This window comes from Sphaeramia orbicularis, chromosome 17 (assembly GCF_902148855.1).
Source record: "Sphaeramia orbicularis chromosome 17, fSphaOr1.1, whole genome shotgun sequence".
Classification (NCBI taxonomy): Eukaryota; Metazoa; Chordata; class Actinopteri; order Kurtiformes; family Apogonidae; genus Sphaeramia; species Sphaeramia orbicularis.
Window position 1 is genome coordinate 17,597,429 of NC_043973.1, and position 22,155 is coordinate 17,619,583.

Below are 22,155 nucleotides of genomic sequence, written 5' to 3' on the forward strand. Positions count from 1 at the left end.
TAAAGCAATCAATCAGTCTGCATATATAATTATGAAACTTTTTTACAACTTGACCTACGATATCTAACAGATCTACAGCCTGCTGAGAACATGCACACGCTTTCGAATTTTACATAGCAAATTTTCGTAGAGTATGAGATGATGTGTTAATTCAGTCAGAAGTGTCAATTAACGTGAAAGTTTCACTGCCAGCATCTGCGTTATCGAATAATTTCCTTCTTAAAAGAAGGTCCCACCGAGATTTGAACTCGGATCGCTGGATTCAGAGTCCAGAGTGCTAACCATTACACCATGGAACCGATATGCAAGCATAAAAGCTACAACACCAACACAATCAGGGACCCCATATGGTTCTGGCATTAACAAAGAAGTATTTATATTAATAAAGTAAGCACATACTGTTTTTAATTTTACTGTACTTGTTTCATACTTTTTCTTTTCGTATGATCAAACGTTTAAAAAGCCTTTACGCTGTTTCCGTAGCGTTGTAACCATGGAAACAGTAAACTCCATTCAGGAGGAAGGAGATCGTGTGAAAAATGACATCAATACAGGAGGAAGTCTTTAAATGTGCGTTGTCTGGGGACTTGGAAACACTGAGGCAGCACTTTGAGAGTGAGACTGGAACCGAAGAGTCGCAAGAAAATAATTTTTCCGTAAAGGATGAAGTTGGAAGAAACGCCCTGTTGACGGCCAGTGTGTTGGGAAGGAGCGCAGCCGTCAGAGAACTGGTCCGACACGGAGCCCAGGTCAACGAGCAGACAGCTGGAGGTGGGTGGACTGCTGAGCGTGGGTACAAGGAACTTTAAACAGGATGTCAGTACTCAGTTAACCCTCCGGTATCCGGGTACGCTTTTTAGGCGCACTTTGTTTATAAAAAACTTCATATTATTTTTCACAATTTAAATAAGGTTAGAATTCAAAAGTTGTTCATTTTTGCATGATCTTTAGAATTCTGGCCACCAACTAAAATTTGCACATTGTAAATAAAAGAAAATTACAAGACTAGCATCTGTCTCCCAAGTGTGCCTAAAACGCACTATTTCTTCCATTTGATATGTATGATTAGGGCTGACCTTGATTTACAAAAATAAAATCAAATTAGAGCAGAAAAATAAATCAGTATATAATATTTAATAGTTTGATTTATAGGTGTGCATTTTACACACACTTGGTGACAGATGCTAGTATTTTTGAACATTTGACCTAGCGCCAAAAATAATAATGCAAATTAACCAATGTTGGAGTTCATCATTGACATATGCCAGGCTGCAAAACTCAAATAATGTGTGATCCACTTTTTATGTAGTATATTGGAAAAAATAATAATTTTTTGTTTTTTGCATCCAAAAAATGATTTGTTTACATCACAAACACGGCATTTAAAGGGTTAAAAAATGTGACAATTATTGGGAATTTGGTATTTTTATTTATGGCTCAAGCTGATGAAATAGAAAAAAGTGTAAAAAAATTAAAAACAAACTGTATGAAAATTTTTTTGACATTATTCCACAGGTGTGCAAAATAGGCACACTTGGCGCTTAGTAAAGGCCTTGCTGGACGGGATACCGGAAGGTTAAATAAGTCCAAATGTTATTGTCAAAACGTCAGGTCCGCCCTGAGAACTCACTGGTTACATGTAAAAACGCTGATGTGCAAAAACAATACAGTCAGCTCAGTCAAATAGAAAATATACAGTGTGGAATACCACTATATACACTGCTCAAAAAAATTAGAGGGACACTTTTTAATCAGAGTATAGCAACCTATCAGTCAAACTTCTGGGATATTGATCTGGTCAGTTAAGTAGCAGAGGGGGTTGTTAATCAGTTTCAGCTGCTTTGTTGTTAATGAAATCAACAACAGGTGCATCAGAGGGGCAACAATGAAACAGCCCCCAAAACAGGAATGGTTTTCCAGGTTGAGGCCACTGATACATTTTTTTTCCCTCCTCATCTCTTTTGGCTGATTTTTTACTGACTGACTTTCTACTGCTGTAGTTTTTCATTTGGCTTGGATCAACATCTCTGTTGCTAGCATGGTGCGGTCCCTGGACGCTACAGAGGTTGCACAAGTAGTCCAACTCCTCCAGGATGGCACATCAATATGTGCCGTTGCAAGAAGGTTTGCTGTGTCTCCCAGCACAGTCTCAAGAGCATGGAGGAGATTCCAGAAGACAGGTAGTTACTCCAGGAGAGCTGGACAGGGCCGTAGAAGGTCCTTAAACCCTGAGCAGGATCGCTATCTGCTCCTTTGTGCAAGGAGGAACAGGATGAGCACTGCCAGAGCCCTACAAAATGACCTCCAGCAGGCCACTGGTGTGAATGTTTCTGAGCAAACAATCAGAAACAGGCTCCATGAGGGTGGCCTGAGGGCCCGACGTCCTGTAGTGGGCCCTGTGCTCACTGCCCAGCACCGTAGAGCTCGATTGGCATTTGCCATAGACCACCAGAATTGGCAACTACGCCACTGGCGCCCTGTGTTCTTCACCGATGAGAGCAGGTTCAACCTGAGCACATGCGACAGACGTGAAAGGGTCTGGGGACGCCGTGGAGAACGTTATGCTGCCTGCAACATCATTCAGCATGACCGGTTTGGTGGTGGGTCAGTGATGGTCTGGGGAGGCATATCCCTGGAAGGACGCACAGACCTCTACAGGTTAGATAATGGCACCCTGACTGCTATTAGGTATCGGGATGAAATCCTTGGACCCATTGTCAGAACCTACGCTGGTGCAGTGGGACCTGGGTTCCTCCTGGTCCACGACAATGCCCGACCTCATGTGGCTAGAGTATGCAGGCAGTTCCTGGAGGATGAAGGAATTGATACCACTGACTGGCCCCCACGTTCACCTGACCTAAACCCAATAGAACACCTCTGGGACATTATGTTTAGGTCCATCCGGCGCTGCCAGGTTGCTCCTCAGACTGTCCAGGAGCTCAGTGATACCCTGGTCCAGATCTGGGAGGAGATCCCCCAGGACACCATCCGTCGTCTCATTAGGAGCATGCCCCAACGTTGTCAGGCATGCGTACAAGCACGTGGGGGCCACACAAACTACTGAGAATCATTTTGAGCTGCTACAATGACATTTTGGCAGAATGGACCAGTCTGCTGCATCATTTTTTCACTTCCATTTTTGAGGCGTCTTTGATTTCCCCCCCTATAGGGTGATCATTTTCATTTCTGTCAAATTATGTGGCATCATTTTGTTACTAATACATCACCTACTTATTATCAGGAAAGATATTCAAGATCATTTTTCCCCCTGTTTAGATCTGATGTGTTTTCGAAGTGTTCCTCTAATTTTTTTGAGCAGTGTACTATTACGAACACGTTGACCCGTGGGGATCCAGGGTTCCAGATGTGGTAGTTTTCGTGCCGTTATGTGTTCCTGCATGCTATACTGCATTTGTCCAGTAGTCACCGCCAAAGCGCTCTGGCCAGATCAACGTGACTGTAAGGCTATTACCCATCCAGCATGTCCATGTGGGTCGCAGAGGGGTTCCATTTGGGCTGCATACAAGGGTCCCGTTTGGGTTTGGCACAGTTTCCATGGTGGCCCCACATGTGTTTGCCCATATCAGATTCAGAATCAGACATCTGAACATCTCATATTATTTATTCTTCACACTATTTATCCCACGATATTTATCTTTCATGTCATTTGCTCTACTTCTCATGTTATTTGCACGACTTAAATTCCATGTTTTACAAATATCTTAGTTTGCAAGACTTTTTATTTTTTAATGTAAATAACTGTGCCTTTTACTGATATTTGTTGTTGTTTTACTGATATTTGTGGTCTGTCTGTAAATTCTTGCACTGAACCTGTGAGCTTTACCTCAGTTTCATTGTACTTGGTACAATGACAATAAAGAGATTCTGATTCTGATTCTGATTCTGATTCTGATTTTGATTTTGATTCTGATTCTGATCTGGGCAAACACACGTGGGGCCACCATGGAAACTGCGGACAAACCCATATGGGCCCCTTATATGCAACCCAATTGTAACCCTTCTGGGGCCTGCATGGACATGCTGGCTGGGTAGTATTCCAAAATGACTATTATCTCCCTAAATATTGGTCCTATCAACTTACCGTTTTCGCTACTGTATTCCTTGACCAAAAATACATGAGTATGCTAAACTGCAGCAGTCTGCTCTTTCCGGATTTTGTGTGAAACCCCGGACACACACACACACACACACACACACACACACACACACAGACACACACACACACACACACACACACACACAGGCCACTTGGCTTTTATAACCTAGATACCATATACTATTATACTAATGAATAATAGTACAGTTCTGAGAAAGGACTATGGTCATTTTCTTCTACTTCACACATCTTCCACAATATTCTGGAGGCTAATAGTGCAGTTTTTTGTGGCAACAAAAAGCTTAAAGGCCAAAATTCACCGGCGACCAGCCCTATTAGATCTATGAAAAGGCATATAGTTAGTTTTGATATTTTCCATAATGGCTTAGGTGGTGCCCAAAATGACTTGAGTGTTGAATGTAAGCTGTACAATGCTAAAGGAAACCCTATACGCAGAAATTCAAATGAGACAACATGAATGCAATGTATTAGGCATTTTGATATACAGTAGATGAGTCAGAAACTGGCATTCTGCACTCATTCTTTTGGCACTTTAGGAACTTTTTGATGCTGTTCCCTGCTGTACATTGACAATACATATTTGAATGGTGTTTTATCTATATACATACAGGCCTTTTTAAGGTAGCTGTTACAATATTAGAGGGGACCATCACATATCTGTAAATTTTATGCTGCTGTTTCAGTCTGGGGTGTACGATCCTATGATTCAATCACAGGTGTCATTACAGTGACATGTGAGCCTCTTATGTGTTTTCCAGGTTACTCCTCCCTGCACCTGGCATCCTGCTGGGGTCACCTGGAGACGGTGAGGACTCTGCTTAAGCTGGGAGCCGACCTCCAGGCCAAGACCTTCAGAGGGGAGCGCCCCGTAGATCTGGCCAGGAAATACTCCAAGACAGACTGTGCAGATTGTCTCATGATGGCAGGTGAGCATATTTACTGTATGGCATAGATAGTCTTAGAGCACAGAGACGAAAAAATATGTATAACACTTGAACCACTTAACCTGTGTTTGTCCCTGTACAGAAGTGGAGCGGGACCTGGTATCATATTTGACCTATGTTAAAGACCTCATCTCTGGGTCTGAGAAGAGCTTGACAAAAGAGGAAAAGGTAACACCTAGTTTATTTTGCCTTCAACTTTAAATATATATCTTTAAATAAATGAATATTGGCAGTTTATAGTCCCCCAGTTTATTTTGATAGCAGGCAACTACAGCATTCATAAAAGCTGATGTCGGTCCGTTTAACAGACTATGGAATATACTGCAATGTTTTAAATCAAAAAGACAAAACAAGTCATTTTGAGCCACAGCTGTTTCTAAAGTCCACTGATCCAACCATTTTTAGATATTCCTTTGTCACATTAGCTGAAGATCTCTACAGTAAAACAAGGACCTATATTAGAATCAGAGCAATTTTCTGCGTAAATTGGATTTATCTTTGTATATATAACAATAACCAACATGTAGCCCATGAATATCTATCAAATCATAGACCCCCCCCCCCCCCCCCCCAAAAAAAAAAAAAAAGTTGATTAAGTCATAAACATATTACTTGTGCCACTATGGTCATGTTACATATCATTACAAGGCTTACATCCTCCATATCTTTGCTGTTTGGGTATTTTTACAGAAATCATGAGCATTAAAGAACAGTTCATCATAAAATCAATACAAGTGTGGAGGATTATTCATTTTCCTTTTGTCCAGGGGTTAATTATGATTTAAGGAGGTCCAGACGGAGAACTTTTCCTTGTGTACAGGTTCACAACATCATCATGTTTAAATTGCATTATAATTTGTTTATATTAAAGTTGAATTGTCATTTTATCAACATCTACACTGTGTGAAGTCAATGACTCAAATAAAATGAAGAAAGCTAGAATTCAATGCCATTTCAACAGTTTTAATTTTTAGTACAACTCTAGACTTGCATAGTCTGCCCTGCATTTGTCTTTAATGGTACAGAGCAACATAAACATACATCTGTTGTTTGTTCATCTAGAAACTCTGGACACGTGTGATGTCTGATACGTCTGACTGGATCCAGAATGTTCAACATCCCACGGTCTCAGACTATGTAAACCAGAGGAAGGATTTAGAGGACAGACTTCAGCCTATGATCAGCAAGTTGTCAGCTTAGGCCTCCAGGAATACTTTATTTAATTTTTTGCCAGAACAGATACCTCTAAATATGATTTATTGTAATTTGGCTTATACAAAGAGCTAGTTTGTAATTTTTTATTGTTAAGAGTTAATTCATGTGCTTCATTTTATGTGAAGATTTTTTTTTGTGACCTGTCAGCAATTTTACTTCCTTTTTTCATTTTATTTCTCTTTTAATTTTCTTTTCAGACACATTCCTCTTTTTTATTCCTATTTATACACATCAGTAATCACCTTCGATGAGGTGCAATGATTCCATACTGAGTCCCAGTTACACTTTATGTATCAAGAATAAATCACATTGTTACAATCATTTCATGAGAAGAGATACAATTATTTTATTCAAACTTAATGGGCAACAATGTGTTATTATAAAATGTTCTCAGCTTTTCCAAATTGGTCCCAGTCCAATAAACTGGAACTGCATTCTGGTTTTAGTGCTAATGATTATGAAAATGTGACTTGAATTATTTACAGAGATAATTAACTTTTAGTCTGAAAAATATATAGATTTTTTAAAAGATATTTTTAAAGATTCTCTCATATGAAACTGTATTATACTGAGAAAGTGGAGTGGTAAGCTCTGCCAATGATTTAAAGAAACTTATCTTACAAACATTAACCTTTTCATGCATAGTGGTCACTACAGTGGACAGTTATTCTACAGCTGTTCTCTTGTATATTCAGGGGTCAATATACACGTGAAAAGCTTATAATGTCGAACAGATAACACGTCAATTTACCATCAAAAGTGACATGCATATTGACACAAAATCATGATATCATGTTGCATAGATTTTGTTTTTGTTCCATGTCAGCCAACACAGTAGACACTTATGAACCATCCCATAATACACTGACATTCATAACATTGCTGTAACTTTGCTGTTCTTGATAAACCTGATCTGCACTAACATGTTTGAGTGTAAATCAATTTTCAGTTACTAGACTGTAATTAACAGGTTACTTAAACAAAAAGGTTTTATACAGGGTGGGGCAGCAAAATTTACAATGAACATTTAGTTGTTTTTTCTCAGCAGGCACTACGTCAATTGTTTTGAAACCAAACATATATTGATGTCATAATCATACCTAACACTATTATCCATACCTTTTCAGAAACTTTTGCCCATATGAGTAATCAGGAAAGCAAACGTCAAAGAGTGTGTGATTTGCTGAATGCACTCGTCACACCAAAGGAGATTTCAAAAATAGTTGGAGTGTCCATAAAGACTGTTTATAATGTAAAGAAGAGAATGACTATGAGCAAAACTATTACGAGAAAGTCTGGAAGATACTATTAAAGAAGAATGGGAGAAGTTGTCACCCGAATATTTGAGGAAAACTTGCGCAAGTTTCAGGAAGCGTGTGAAGGCAGTTATTGAGAAAGAAGGAGGACACATAGAATAAAAACATTTTCTATTATGTCAATTTTCTTGTGGCAAATAAATTCTCATGACTTTCAATAAACTAATTGGTCATACACTGTCTTTCAATCCCTGCCTCAAAATGTTGTAAATTGTGCTTCTCCACCCTGTATATATTTATTATCTCCATGACGTGAGTAATAACTAGTATTACGGCATGATCAAATGTGAGAAAACATCAGATCTGCTGCATTAAAAATATTATTTCATAGTTTTCACACAGTATATCCTTTTCTGATATTGCATTTTAATACACTTGTCTTTGCTTCAAAAATGACACATAACACATGGTGTGCAGCTAAGTCGACATTTTTGTAACTCCATGAAAAATAGGTTCATTAAAAAAATTCTATTGCATTGGTTTTTTTTTTCATGCCTAAAGATGAAAAATCTTGACTATGGTTCTCCTAATTCATGCATGAAAGGCTTGAATATGTAATAATAACCTCTCTCTAACTTTAGAAACTTCACCTGCTGAGTTCCTTTGTTTTCATCTAGTGTGTTTTCAGGGAGTCACCTGTTTGACTCACCTCAGTCTCCTGCTCCAGTAAAAACACAGCGGACACAGCCCATACCAGCATGCACACTGACGTTTTATTGGAAATTCACAGCAGAAGCAGGATGAGAGACACAGCAGCTGTACAACAACCTGGTTTTCAGACACAGACCAACTGACAGGCACAGCCGGTTCACACACAAAGAAACCGAAATCCATACAAACTGTTAACAACATGGCACACAGCAATATAACCTTTAAGTTTTTCTTCTTCATTGAACTTGAATATTTGTAAGAACACAGGTATCTGACTTAAAGACCTACTGAAATGATTCAATCAAATGGGAAAAAAAACAAAACAGATTTACATTTTTAGCTCAAGCCTAGGGCCATGTAGCACCCCCTCACAGAAGGGAACACTGCCTGTCTTTATTGCTTTTACATGTAGCAGTGGTTCGATACATGGCAGGAGGCTTTTAAAATGGATAAAAAGTACCATGAAACATAAGATCAACAGAAGCCACTACTGACTAACTGAACATACTCCTATTTGAACCAATTCAAAAGACCTTTATCTTTTTAACAGCCCGCCTTTCTGCAAAGTTTCAGGTCAACGATTTGCAAGGGGCTAAAGTCAACAAAAATTTCTACCAAGACTTGTTTTACAAGTTGTGGAAGTAGTAAACTTACCAATTTTCCTATTCATGTGGCCAAAAATGTGAAATTATTCAACAAGCATATCCAGTGGAGCTGAAAAAAATATCCATTCCTGGTCTTCGATTATAAGGTTTTATTATCTCATAAGCACAACTGATTCTTTCATACAGACTAAGGTGAGCGCACAGGATTCATAATATCCATTCACACCAAACAGTACTCTTGTTGATAGTGCAGCCATAATGCTCCATCCACTGCTACTGCATCTTTACCATTATTACCATAGCAACATCCACAGAAACCATGCACCATTGTTCATTCCTGAAACAATGTTGTCCAGATTAAAAGGCACTCGTTTTAGTGTAGCGCATAAAAGGTCCAATCTTTAAAAAGTAGGATAGCTAAGATTTTCTCTTTTCCAGATCAGACCTTTCACCCTCTAACAGCTTTTCTGAATTTATTATCTTCAGCCTGTGGCAGAACTTATATAAAGACTTATCTCTTAACCTGTATTTTCTTTTTATCTGTACAAGCTTATTAACAATACAAAGGTTGCTGAGACAAACTGAACACACAACAGGTCACTTTTACACTTGAAAAACACTGGCAGGACCTTGTGTTTGCTGGTGTTTTGTTTTTTTTTTCTTTCGTACCATATTTCACATGGTTTTACAGCAGAAAACAAGCCCAGCTTAGGTCAGTGTTAGTCTCTGAGAACGATGCAATTAACTGCGGAAATGTCAAACAGAACAGGGATCAGCAGATAATCAGAGATTAAGTCTGTGAAGGTGGATGGGAAATCAAAATACAGCGTCCAATCTGTATATACAGCTGTGGGTTTTACACCTCTGAAATTTGTGATGAATTAAATTTCACACCTTCACAGTTGTGAGTATAAATGGATTGAAGCCATTTTAGATGTTTTGACAATCACTTAATTTTTTTTTTAGTCATTTACAGGCAAAGATGCAGGTTTTTCTTTGTCAGATGATGATGTCTCTGACTTCTGGATCCCTGTGTGAAGAAAGAAAAGTTATTTTACTAAACATTGGACTATGGTAACTTACAGCACATATTTGATATATTAAGGGACTACTTGCATCAGACTAAATGATAAAGCAAACAATAGAAATCATCTGCAGCCCTAAAAGCAATGATGGTTGTGGAATTATTTTTTATTCTCATAACATTATAGGAAGAACAACTCTTTTTTAGGCTGGTTCCATAACGCACAGAGATCTGACAGCCCTCCCACTATTGTGTGCAATGGAGAAGTGATAGTTTTGTATGAACAACCATGACTTCTTCAATATATATTCACATGGTCTTGGGTTAGATAAAGAAAATAGTTGCTATTTGTTTACGAAATGTCCTCTTTAGGACCCAGTACATCGACACTGGAGTTTCATGGTGTCCTATTCTGTCAAGCTTGTCCTCATTTTGTCATGATTTTCTGTTCTGATACTCCAGGATACTCACCATTCTTGTCATATCACATGCTATTTGTAATTATTCACTAAACTGAATTACTTTTCACTGAGGTGAGAAGGAGAAAGATTAGGACAAGAGCAAAATGTTCCACTGATGTCTCCTCTGTTGCAGGTCTTTTCATTTTTTTTGAGTAAAGATGACCTAAAACTAAAAACCTTAGGACCTCTTAAAATATATATTTTTTGTGACACCAGCTTGAACTGTACACTAAACGTACCATCTGCTTACCGAACAGAAAACACACTGCCAGGGTGCTTACTGTCACTGCAGAGCTGCAATACACTTTACCAAAAGGAATAGTTTAATGTAACAGTGCTGGTGAAGAGAAGGGCTTGATTATTAGTTGGCTGTGTTCAAGTGCCAAAGTGACGTGCCAGTATAAACCAATGCCAGTAGTTGTTCAGTCTCTCATGTGGTGATCTGTCCCAGTATTTAAAAGTGTGTATTTCACTGACTGTAACATCACCATATTCATGAAACCGTTCCTGTGAATCCATGGTGTTATTTTATCTCTTTATGAAAACATCATTTTAATTATGAGTCATGACAAAGGAGATGAAGATGGTGAAGAGTTTGTCATGTCTGTGATGTCGGTCAGTCTAGCCGAGTGTTGTTGTATCCAGCGTTGTGCTCCTCGGGTCAACACTTCACAGGCGAGTCCTCCTTTAGTCTTCTGCAGGTGAAGGGAAGGTGAAGGGTCCAGTGTTCACTGTGAAAATGTCTCTGTGTTTGAATCCACATGGAAGAGAAGATGTACCGTTTCTCCTACCAGTAAGTATGTATGCATGTAGGGGATTGTGCACTCAGAGCCATTGTGGTATCCACTGTCGGTTCCTGTTAGGCGCCCGTGCTGGTGACAGCGGTCTGGTGCTGTGGGATGGTGAAATCACACAGGTCTGCTCGCACTTGCAGCCAACTCTCAGTTTAGAAGAAGGGCAGCAGAAAGGAGCCCATAATGCAACCTGACCAAACGACCAATGGCTCTGTGTTTGTCTTTCAGTGCTTTTCAGAGTCCAACTTCGGTAGTTTCTCCAGCAGGGCCTTATGGTCCACACCTACACTGGCCACCAGTCCCCCTGTGTTGAGTGGAGTGTCACTGTAGTTGATGTTCTCTCCCTTTAGAGTGGTCAGGTGTCCTCCTACGGTAATAGTGATGATACAATTAAAGCCAAGTGAAAAAAGTAAAAATAGAACTATAAAACTACTGATGTTTTATTCTAAAAAACAAAACAAAATGGATTCTAATGTAATTTAATCTGATAACAAATAAATGAGGGTAGGAATGGAAAAACGTTTAAACTCCACTGCATTTCACAGCCCAAAACAAACTAATACATGGGACTAATACTTGAGCTTGAAACTGAAAAGAAAAGATATGGAGTAATGGTTATAGCATTACCCATGGCGTTGATTAGTGCTTGACCAGCACAGATGTCCCACTTCTTAATATGGGTGATGTGGACGTAAACATCTGCCTGGTCCATGTTTTCACTCGTGTGCATGTCCAATAGTGACAGCACCTTATATCCTAAGAAGAAAGAAAATAAAATCAGATGTAGTTAGACACCATGTAACACCTCTGGTAACATCTGCCAGAGTATGCTCCTACCTTGTCCTGTAAACTAAGATTATTATTTGTTTTAACTCTTTTTGCCCATCTGTGTTTTTTGATGTGGTTGAAATTTACCTGTGTATCTGAGTCAAACACTGACAGACGCTGACAACAGCTGTTTTGGTTTTAATAATGCTTTTAAAGCTAATCAATACTTTTATGTTAACAATTGACTGAAACCTGAGTGAAAACTCTCATGAAATCACTAACACATCCTTTCTGCAGAGCTTTATGGCATCTTTTCAACTCTGCATCACTGCCTATTACAAAGATATTTTGGTGAAAATATGCTATTTTCAAGTCCACATCCCACTGAACTAGTCAAATCTTTAGCTCCTGTAGGCCTCGTCCCACACTTCCCCATTCAGTTCTTTGTTTAGAGACACAGATATGGTTAGTGTCTGTGATACTGGCTGGTTGTAAGTGGACAGAAATGCACTGATATGAACATTTGTATACAAGAAAACAGACCTGTCCTACATTACTGTATTTAAAAATATAAATGTAAATGGATTCTCTCCTTACCTGCTCCACCTGCTTCTACGATTGGTGTGCTGTTTCCAAAAGCATTATGGACAAATGCTTTTACATCTCCAGAGTGAGAACGTGACACAATCACCTTTGGAGGGGTAAGGCTATAGGAGGACCGGGGTTGTACATTTGCTCCCTGACTCACAAATGCCCAGGCTGAGGGAGAGATGGTGAGTGACACACAATACAAGATTATTCAGCATATTTTAGCTTTACTCTTTACTCTTTACTTTGCTCTGCCAAACTAAATTGACATTTTACAAAATCGTGATTGTCTAAACTGTAACATAAAACAGGAATGTTTATAAAAACAGGCGAAATGTCTTCTTTTGTGATTAGCTACAAGATGTTTTCCAGAAATCTAACCATCTGATATTTTAAATATCTCGTATCCTGTCAGTCTGCTTACCGGTCAACCCCGTGAACGGCTGGTGTATGACCCCAAGAACTGGTTTACCTTCTAGAGCCACACATACCATAGTGGTCACATACTTGAGCAGGTTCTCTGAGGAGACAGAGGAACAGAATCAGAGGAAGGTGTCTGAGATGTCATACAGGCCACAGGATATGGGTGGGAAATGGAGGAGAACAAAGGTTGGAGAGATAAGCATCTTTCAGAGCAGGAGATCCTTATCTGTGCACATCTGTGTGCTTCATCAGAAGGAACCTTACAAACTCTAGAGTTATTCACCGCAAAGAGTAAACATACATACGTTAAAGCCTCAGAGATGGAACTGTGGTAAATAGTCTGCTGTGAGTAACATGGAATTAGGAATGAAAAAATATATACATTTCCTTCATATCGCTTCTCATTCTGCAAAACAATGAGACACTTCTTACAGAAACCTTAGTAGAGTAACCTATTTATGACACAAAGCTGAGAAATACATACTGCTGGAAGAAACTTGACATTTAAGAAGGGTGCAGTAGTTTTGGCTGAATTATACTGACAAACAACATAACCCCTTTCATGGAGGTAACAATGAAACTAAACAATGAGGTGTAAAGTACTGCACAAGGCATTTATCTACCAGAGCTTCCACCATTAACTAAAAAATTGAAGCTATTTTCAGAATTAATTCAGTAATTTTTCAGTAAGGATGGCCAAACTACAGTCATTCTCTTTACTGATTATCAAATGTCAAGATATCAGCTGATACTAATATTTGTCACCAAAATAATTAGAAAAAAAAACTGTATAAAAACTTGTGTAGAACTTAACAGTCTTAGTTTTTACAAAAAAACATGTTTAAAACTGATCAGCAGCCTTTCCAGTCAGTCCGTGGAAAAGACTCTGCCTCCTTTATTATTATCAAACTTACCCGTATATTCCTGCGTTGCATCTAGAGGATCGATCCATACAGTCACACTCTCAACAGGAACGTCCTTTCCCCCCTGGATCTTTTTTGCAATATCAGTTGGGATGTTGCGGCTCCAGGTTATAGTTTTATCCACTACGTCGTCACGCTCTTCACTATTCACCTGAGAGTCAACACAAGTACAGAGAATAATGAGTTCTGGAGACATACCATTAATGCAGGTAATCCATATGATCATTAAAGCTGCAGCTGAAAAGCAGCTCTTTGATGCAATAATGCAAAGTGGAAACTAAGGGGGAAAAAAAAGAGTAACAGTCCTCACCGTGACTTCAGGGAATGTGTTCCTCATAAGATTATACATCTTCCTGTGGGACTGCAGGTCACCCATTGTCAGCAGCTCATTGGCCCCCTCCTTTGTCTTGCCCTTTGACCGCTCTTTCAAATCATTTTCTTCACGCACCTTTTTCACCTAGATAGAAAAATAACACATCAAACTTTCATAACCTGACGCGTACCAGAATATGCACATGTGGTCAGTGTGCAAATCATTTTACTAAACTGCATGTGGTTTAATAATTCAAATGTCTGTAACTCTGTTAGAGGTGAACTATAACAATGGTATTTCACACACACTTTCCCACTTCAGGTCAAAGGTGACACAATGGCTAAGTTCAAGTCAGAATGTGTGCAATTAAAGTGAATATGAATTTTATCTTTGTTGGTTATTGTCATTATTTCTACAGGATCTGCAAGCTATTCCTATTACTTACTATTCCTGAGACTTTTATAAAGCATGCTTAAAGGTTTTAGTCATATCAGTATGTTTACCTCTTTACCACCCAATACTGCAGCCTCCACTGACAGAGCCAGCAGGTCCCTCAGATCCACTTTCCTCCTCTGCCTGCAAAGACAAAGCAAAACACCATCTGCATTACTTGCCAGCACAGACTGAAAAGGAAACTTTATCTTTCATCAGATTAAACTAACACATCATACTAAATACTTATTACTGTCTCACAATGAAACAAATGTCTTCTACATTCAGCTGGGGATGGTGCATTAAGAGCTGGATTTACTGCTTATGGGTGGCTTCAGGGTGGGGTCAGAGTGGTGCTGACCAATAAACTGCATTTGTCATCACCAGTGTGATATGAACATGCACAATAAATGCATTACAAAAGACTTCCACAATTGTGATGTACAAAAAATATGCATTCACACTGTCTATCACACATAGTGGTTCAGTTTATTTGTTTCAAGCTGTGGTATTACAATATTCCAAAACGGCCTCACATTAACAGAATATGCGATTAAGCTGAGGAATTCAACATTTCAAACCCCTTGTTCATACTTTAAGTCCTGAACTCCTGAACACACTTTGGGTCTTCGATAGTTTACATTAATCCCTTAAATGAACACACCCAGGTTTAGTGGACAGTATATGAGGGAACCTTATTTTTTCAGGAAAACTTCTGATGCTACTGCTTCAGTACCATGATCAAAACTTTTTTGGAGATATGCTCATATTTCTGGAGGGCTGGTAAAAAGCTACAGTAAAAGGAGGACTTTTAACTACAGCAAACCAACACAGAAGTGAGGTTAAAGATCTCAAGTCAGCTTGATATACAGTGGATGTATAAAGTCTATGCTGCCTGTTAAAACGGTAGGTTCATGTAAAAAATGAAACCGTGATAAAACATTAGAAGTTTTTCTCCACCTTTATTGTTAAACTGCAACCTATTAACAGGTGACAGCAAACCAGAAAAACCTATCTGAAGATAATATACATCTACCATCATTTAAAAGTGACCGATTGAATTGAACTGTTCCTTAAAGATGCAAGATAATGTGTGTTGTGTCAACTTAAGATGAACATGGTCAGGTTTTTGGTGAGGCTACATAAAAATAGGCATACCACGGAGGATAACTATCAGCAAATTAATAAAAAATGTAATACAATAGTGAAGCTGATAAGAAAGAACAGGATGTCCCTCTTGTGTGTAGTCTTTTAGTATCAAATGTAAATGCAAACGTTACTACTGATATGACTCTGCACACACCCCTGCAGCAATATCTACCAACTCGATAAATATTAACACAGGCTTTCCCTACCATTATAAAGCTTAGATAAAGCACCTGAACCATTATGAACACTGCCTCGCCTAGAACACCATTTGGGGAGAGAGTTTTTAGCCACAAAGAATACTAAACAATAGCAGGCATTATTTAATACTCAAAAAAAAAAAGTGTTGATATTCAATTTAAGCCCAGCCCTACATTAATGTCACATGGGACCAACAGATTAATGGTAGACAATACCTACTAGCCAACATTAAGACAAGCAGCTAATGCTGGATTAGTTTTACCATCTATCTAAGACATTTCCACTTGCAGACACTACATCCAGAATAAGAGAAAATGCCACTTTACACAGCCCACAGTAATGACAGGAGGATCTCACAGCAACAGACCACACATTCTAACCATAGATTTATGTATTCAGATCTACTTCACATTACCTGACATGTTCTCTTTCTCTTAATAATGACAACAGTGCACTTATTTTATTTATTTTTTCTTTCATATTGTGAAAGCCAGCACACATTAATTCAAAATGAACAAAACAAATTAACCATCAAAATAAAATTAAAAAAAGATACATTATCAGTAGCGGCATGACACTACTGTTTTGGGTTTAAATGGCTGGAAAAAAAAGTCATCAAATAAAATAAGTAATATTTTAACAGTGCAACTAATAATATGTTAGTATCTTCAAATATTAAATGACATGCATAGGTTGGATGGGTGGGTCATTTTCTTTAGTTGATTTTTTGACCATTTGTCTAAAACATGGTTCGATCAGGAGCCTGACTGTAATCTACTTGAACTCGTATTCCCCAAATTAAAATGTGGACACAATGTCAATCCATAATGTATAGGTAAAGGTTGTGCTGTTAGGGGTGCAGAGTTAAAGTGGTCCCCCTTGTTGTGCCAAATGCTGCTCCCTGCCGAAAACTGCATCCCCAGCCAAGGTTGATGTAGTTTTCGGCAGTATCTGTTTTTATTGTTATATATATTGTGTGTTTTCTATTTAGGATTTAACATTTGAAAGTTTTATATACCTTACAGTTTGCGCATTCTTAAATATTAAACAGATAAAAACACATAACTGCAATAGCTTATAACACAGGAGTCAAACATGCGGCCCGGGGGCCAAAGGGTTCAATCCGGCCCGTAGGATGAATTTGTGAAATGCAAAAATGACACTGAAGATATTAACAATCAAGGATGTTAAAATCATTTTAGGTCAGTTCAATCTAAAGTGGATCAGACCAGTAAAATACTATCATAATAACCTATAAATAGTAAAAACTGTAATTTTTTTCTCTTTGTTTTAGCGCAAAAAAGTAAAATTACACAAGAATATTTACAAACTAGCCTTTTACAAAAAATGTGAATAACCTGAAATCTTTTAAGAGAATTATGTAGAATTTGAATAATATTCTGCCTGTTGTTTAATGTTTTGTGTAATTGTAGCTCCACTGTGATCTCTAAGTTGTGATTCACATGTATAAATGATAAACTACGGTGTAATATTGTTAACATTGCACTTATTTTTCGTAAGAATTTACAGCTTGTTCATATTTGTTCATGTTATGTTCGAGTACAATTCATAGATGTAAACATTTTCATTACGGAATTTTACTTTTTTCACTCAAAAGTTCTTATCCTATTATTTAGATTATTTTAGTGGTCCGGCCCACTTTATATCATATTAGGCTGTATGTGGCCCCTGAACTAAAATGAGTTTGACACCCCTGCCTTATAATATTATTAATTACTTGATGTTCTTGTTTCTGCTGTTGCCCCTTCTCGGAGGGCCTTGGGGTTGGATTGGGCATGAGGAAAAATCATATAAAAGGCAATGTATAATGAATGCACTGTAATTCTGCTCCTTTGTATGTACTGTTACATTGCTCATAAAAAGATAAATTAAAAATAAATAAATAAATAAAATAATAATAATATTATTAATTACTTAATTGCCAGACAGCTATGATGGTGTTAAGAGCTTGCATAATTCACATTCACTTTCATACCCTACAGTCAGAAAAGAGAAAAAATAATGAACCAGGGTGAATAGGGAGCATTTCTCAGTAAATTGTGACAGGGTGAATTTGGTGCATATTGTCCTCTTCATGGCTGACTTAAGAAGGGGGAGCAGTTTTCGGCAGGGAGCAGAATTCGGCACAACACCCCTACCTGAAAGCAGCCAGGCGGCTGGAGAAGACCCCGGCATACAGGTGGTAGATGACACCGACCCCAAGCAGGCAGAACACCGCCACTCCGAGCGGTGAAAGGCGGATACCCATCGGAGCCATGGCCGCAAAAACTCTAAGTCAGGATAGTGTCGTGTAAACAGAAAACCACCGGAAAAACAATGAGAAGCCCAGCCGTGTTCTCAGTAAGAAACAGCAGAGGTAAAAGCTAGCTGACGTGGCTGAAGGATCCGAGTCCACCGCTCCACACCTGGCGGTTAGTTTTCAGATGAACACGTCGAAACGGTTAAAAGACTGACACAAAAAAAAAAAACAAAAAAAAAAAACACAAAAAAACAAAAAACAAACTACAGCTGTCAAATGACACAGGAGACAGTCTACCAGGTGATTTTACATCAGATAATTAGCCGTTTAGCATCGTCCGACAGCGGTGTAACGAAACACTCTGAATAAATGACAGCCGCGTTTGTTTCGTAACGACATTCCGTCCGTGCGTTTATTTCATTTGTCCTTATTCTCGCTGTTTAACTCGTTGACTTGAACCGAGTGTTGAGAGGTGTCGAAGTGAAAGCAGAACAATCACATCTCTGTTCAGTCATTTTCCTCCTGCCTCTACTCTACGTACGCAGAGGTCACAGCTCCACCGCTTCTCTTCCGGGTTAACGCCGTGACGTCACAGATCCAGCTTTTATCCAACACTGTTAAAAGTTTAAGGCAGAATTTTACATCTCACTAATAAGGTACGAGAAGTTACTTTTAAATTGATCCATAGATGTTATCCGGTGAAGACCTATATGATTAAATATAAAAGAAATATTGATACTCTTTGTTCTTTTTGCAGCAACGCAGAGGAAACAATGTCATTTATTTTGGGATTGCACCTACACACATATATTTTGGATTGATTTAAATCATTTTATAAACACAAAAATTGACTCCGTGTAAATTGAACTTTCAACACATTTTATATGGCCTATCACACATTGATAAAATAACTCCAGAAAAAAGATAACTTATCAACCTTTTGATTATTTTTGCCAAATTTCACATTCATTGCTCCAAATTTGCACATCAACGTCCAAACATCATTGTTTTCAAAGCCCTTTTTTCCAATTACGTAGACAATTTGAGAAACAGTATAAATTCTAAAGCAAATAAAACAAAAAAATATGTCAAATGTATAATCTTATTCAGTTTGCATAATTTCTGTTTATTCCTCGAGCAATTTTTTAAATTTTTATTACATATTTTTATTTATTTATTTAATTTTATAATTTTTATTTATTTATTTATTTTTTCTTTCCTAATGTTTTTACTTACATGTATTTCTCTATATAATGTAAAAGATTTTGTGAATTATGGAACTTTCTACCCTTGTTGTTGTATACTATTATGTATATTTATTGTTCAATGTTAATTGTTCAAATAAAAAAAAAAATCTATAAAACCAAAAAAATAAAAATAAAAATTTTACATCTCAAAATTTTACATAACGTATATCCCTCCAACGCTATTTTGTCTCGATTCTATGATGTGGAAGAAATATGTAACTTTTGTCATTCTGAATCTGAAACTACTCAACACTTATCCTTTGTATGTGAACATTCTTGTCGTTTCTGGTCCAAAATTGAAAAATATATCATACCTAAAAGTAACAATAAAATAACTATAACATCCCAAAATGTAATTACATATTTTAAACATGATATTAACAATTTAGAATTTATTGTAAATTTGTTAATCTTATTTGGAAAGTTTCATATACATAAAAATAAATATACTAAAACACACCCAAATTTCAAAATCTTCCTATTGGAATTTGAAAATTATATCAAATCTTTAGAATTTATTTATTAAAAAAAAAAAAAAAAAAAGCTCTAACACCCTGGCTATTAATAAACAATTCTTTAATACTGACTGAACTCTGTTGCATTTATTTATTTATATTTGTCAGATTTGCCATTTTTATTTATTTACTTTTTATACTATTATTTGTATATTATGCTTTGTATCTTTAAATCTATGCTTTATTTTCTTAAACTTATATGTTCAAATGCTTTTTCACTTTTGATATCTTGTTTGTTTAAATTTTTGTACTGTATACTCAAATGTTTTCAATAAAGTTGGAAAAAAAAAGCAAACTGCCAGGACGAACTATAAAAAAAAAAAATAAAAAAAAACTGCTAAAAGTTTAAGGCAGGGATGTCAAACTCATTTTAGTTCAGGGGCCACATTCAGCTAAATTTGATCTTAAGTGGGCCGAACCAGTAAAATAATATAACATGTATAACAATATAACATAATAATATATAAATAATGTCAACTCCAAACTTTTCTCTATTTTTTTAGAGTGAAAAAGTAAATTTACATTATGAAAACGTTTACATCTACAAACTATCCTTTCAAAAGATGTGAATAACATGAACAAACTGAAAAAATAAGTGTTTGCAGAATAACAATGTTCTGCAGAATAACAATATTCTGCCTCAGTTTATCATTCACACATGTACGTTATAACTTACAGATCACAGTGGATCTACAAACACACAAAACATGTAATAACAGACAGAATCTTGTTAAAATTGTACTTACTTCTCTTAAGACATTTCAGGTTGTTCATATTTGTTCAGGTTATTCACATTTTTTGCGAAATTATACTTTGTTTTAGTGTACATACATGAAAATATTTACATTTCGAAAGAGAAAAATTTGGAGTTGTCATTATTTATATGTTATTATGATAGTATTTTACTGGTCCCGCCCACTAAAGATTGAATTGGTCTGAATGTGGAAGCTGAACTAAAAGGATTATTATTTTAGTGTAATTTTAGCATTTCTCAAATTCATCCCAAGGGCCAGACTGGACCCTTTGGCGGGACGAATTTGGCCCCCGGGCCGCATGTTTGACACCTGTGGTTTAAGGGGTGTAAGATTGGAAAAAACTGAAATAGAAATAAATAAAAAATACAAATATTGTATCACCAACAATTATAATATGCCCTATATATAAATTATATTAATTTGATATAGAAACATTTTAGGATGTTTACTGGTTTAGCTATTAATCTACAAAAATAATTAGTTATGTAAAAAATTTTACTGATTATTACTTAAAAAATGACCGTTTAATGTATTTTGAACATTTTTATTGATAAATATATACAAAAAGTAAAAAACAAAACACATACTTAGAAAAGTAAATTAATCAAATTAATTGTGTACAATTTGTTTATGCTTTATTTAGATATTGCTAATGGAAAGAAATGTAAGTGCCTAACTGATAAACAATGACCAAGTACATACATTTGTTGATCTTTTGGAACCAACCTGAAGATTATACAGTGATTGTGTACAATCAATCTGTGTAATAACTGCACATCTGAGAATGAAGTTCCAGTCTTTGTTTTATTCGTGTTATAATGTGAAAATAACATTCAGTTCCTATAAAAACAATGTGAATTAATGTATTTAAACATTCCCAAAAACCTGATATTGCTTGCTGGTCACTGCTTTTTCAATCACCACCTTGTTGATTTACTTTGAATTCATTTTTAATGTAATGTTATGTTGTTAAATTTCACTTTTATCTGGGATTTGCTATGAATTTAGTATGAAATGAGGCTGTGTAAAAAAAAAAAAAAATGGAGTTGCTTCACAAATACCTCAGCATAAACACTTTTCACTTGAACTATTCTGTTGAATTAACACAGACAAGTCAGAATCTTTCAATGTCTGGATTTTAGAAAATAAACTTAAGTATATTTATACATGGTTTTTATCCGGTTACAGGTTTTCTGGTGGATCACAGTGAGAACCAATGTTTGGACCAGGATGGAAGGGAAGGCTCTGAGTCACTGCTCATGTTCAATTGATAAGAAGTCAATTATTTTGAGAAAATATTTTATTACAGAAAGCCGTTCACCACTGATGACAAGTATCTTTATCTTGGCTATTTCCAAGTGCCTTTTTCTTTCCCACTTTAAACCAAACAGCTCTCAGATGCAACTACAGCATCACCTCCTCCTCATTTTCTCTCC

General features: G+C 36.9%; 2 protein-coding genes and 1 non-coding gene across 4 annotated transcripts; 1 reads left to right on the forward strand and 2 right to left on the reverse strand.

Annotated features, from left to right (window-relative positions):
• Positions 1-227: 227 nt before the first annotated feature.
• trnaq-cug (transfer RNA glutamine (anticodon CUG)) lies at positions 228-299 on the reverse strand. Its single transcript has one exon. It is a non-coding gene; the product is annotated as a tRNA-Gln (tRNA).
• A 169-nt stretch (positions 300-468) lies between these two features.
• Positions 469-6,448, forward strand: ankrd45 (ankyrin repeat domain 45). The gene is made up of 4 exons (XM_030161196.1): positions 469-771; positions 4,897-5,064; positions 5,165-5,250; positions 6,145-6,448. The coding sequence occupies exons 1-4, from the start codon at positions 540-542 to the stop codon at positions 6,280-6,282; spliced, it is 624 nt and encodes a 207-aa protein (XP_030017056.1). The 5' UTR covers positions 469-539; the 3' UTR covers positions 6,283-6,448.
• A 1,856-nt stretch (positions 6,449-8,304) lies between these two features.
• Positions 8,305-18,424, reverse strand: bpnt2 (3'(2'), 5'-bisphosphate nucleotidase 2). 2 transcript variants are annotated; one of them, XM_030161191.1, is made up of 8 exons: positions 18,103-18,424; positions 14,667-14,743; positions 14,161-14,307; positions 13,842-14,001; positions 12,929-13,024; positions 12,514-12,675; positions 11,776-11,904; positions 8,305-11,515 (listed from the first exon to the last, which is right to left on the reverse strand). In XM_030161191.1, the coding sequence occupies exons 1-8, from the start codon at positions 18,218-18,220 to the stop codon at positions 11,373-11,375; spliced, it is 1,032 nt and encodes a 343-aa protein (XP_030017051.1). In that variant the 5' UTR covers positions 18,221-18,424; the 3' UTR covers positions 8,305-11,372. The 2 variants fall into 2 exon arrangements, with proteins under 2 accessions (XP_030017051.1, XP_030017052.1); XM_030161192.1 differs by having other exon boundaries at positions 11,373-11,515; positions 14,667-14,739; positions 18,102-18,424.
• Between the last annotated feature and the right edge of the window lie 3,731 nt (positions 18,425-22,155).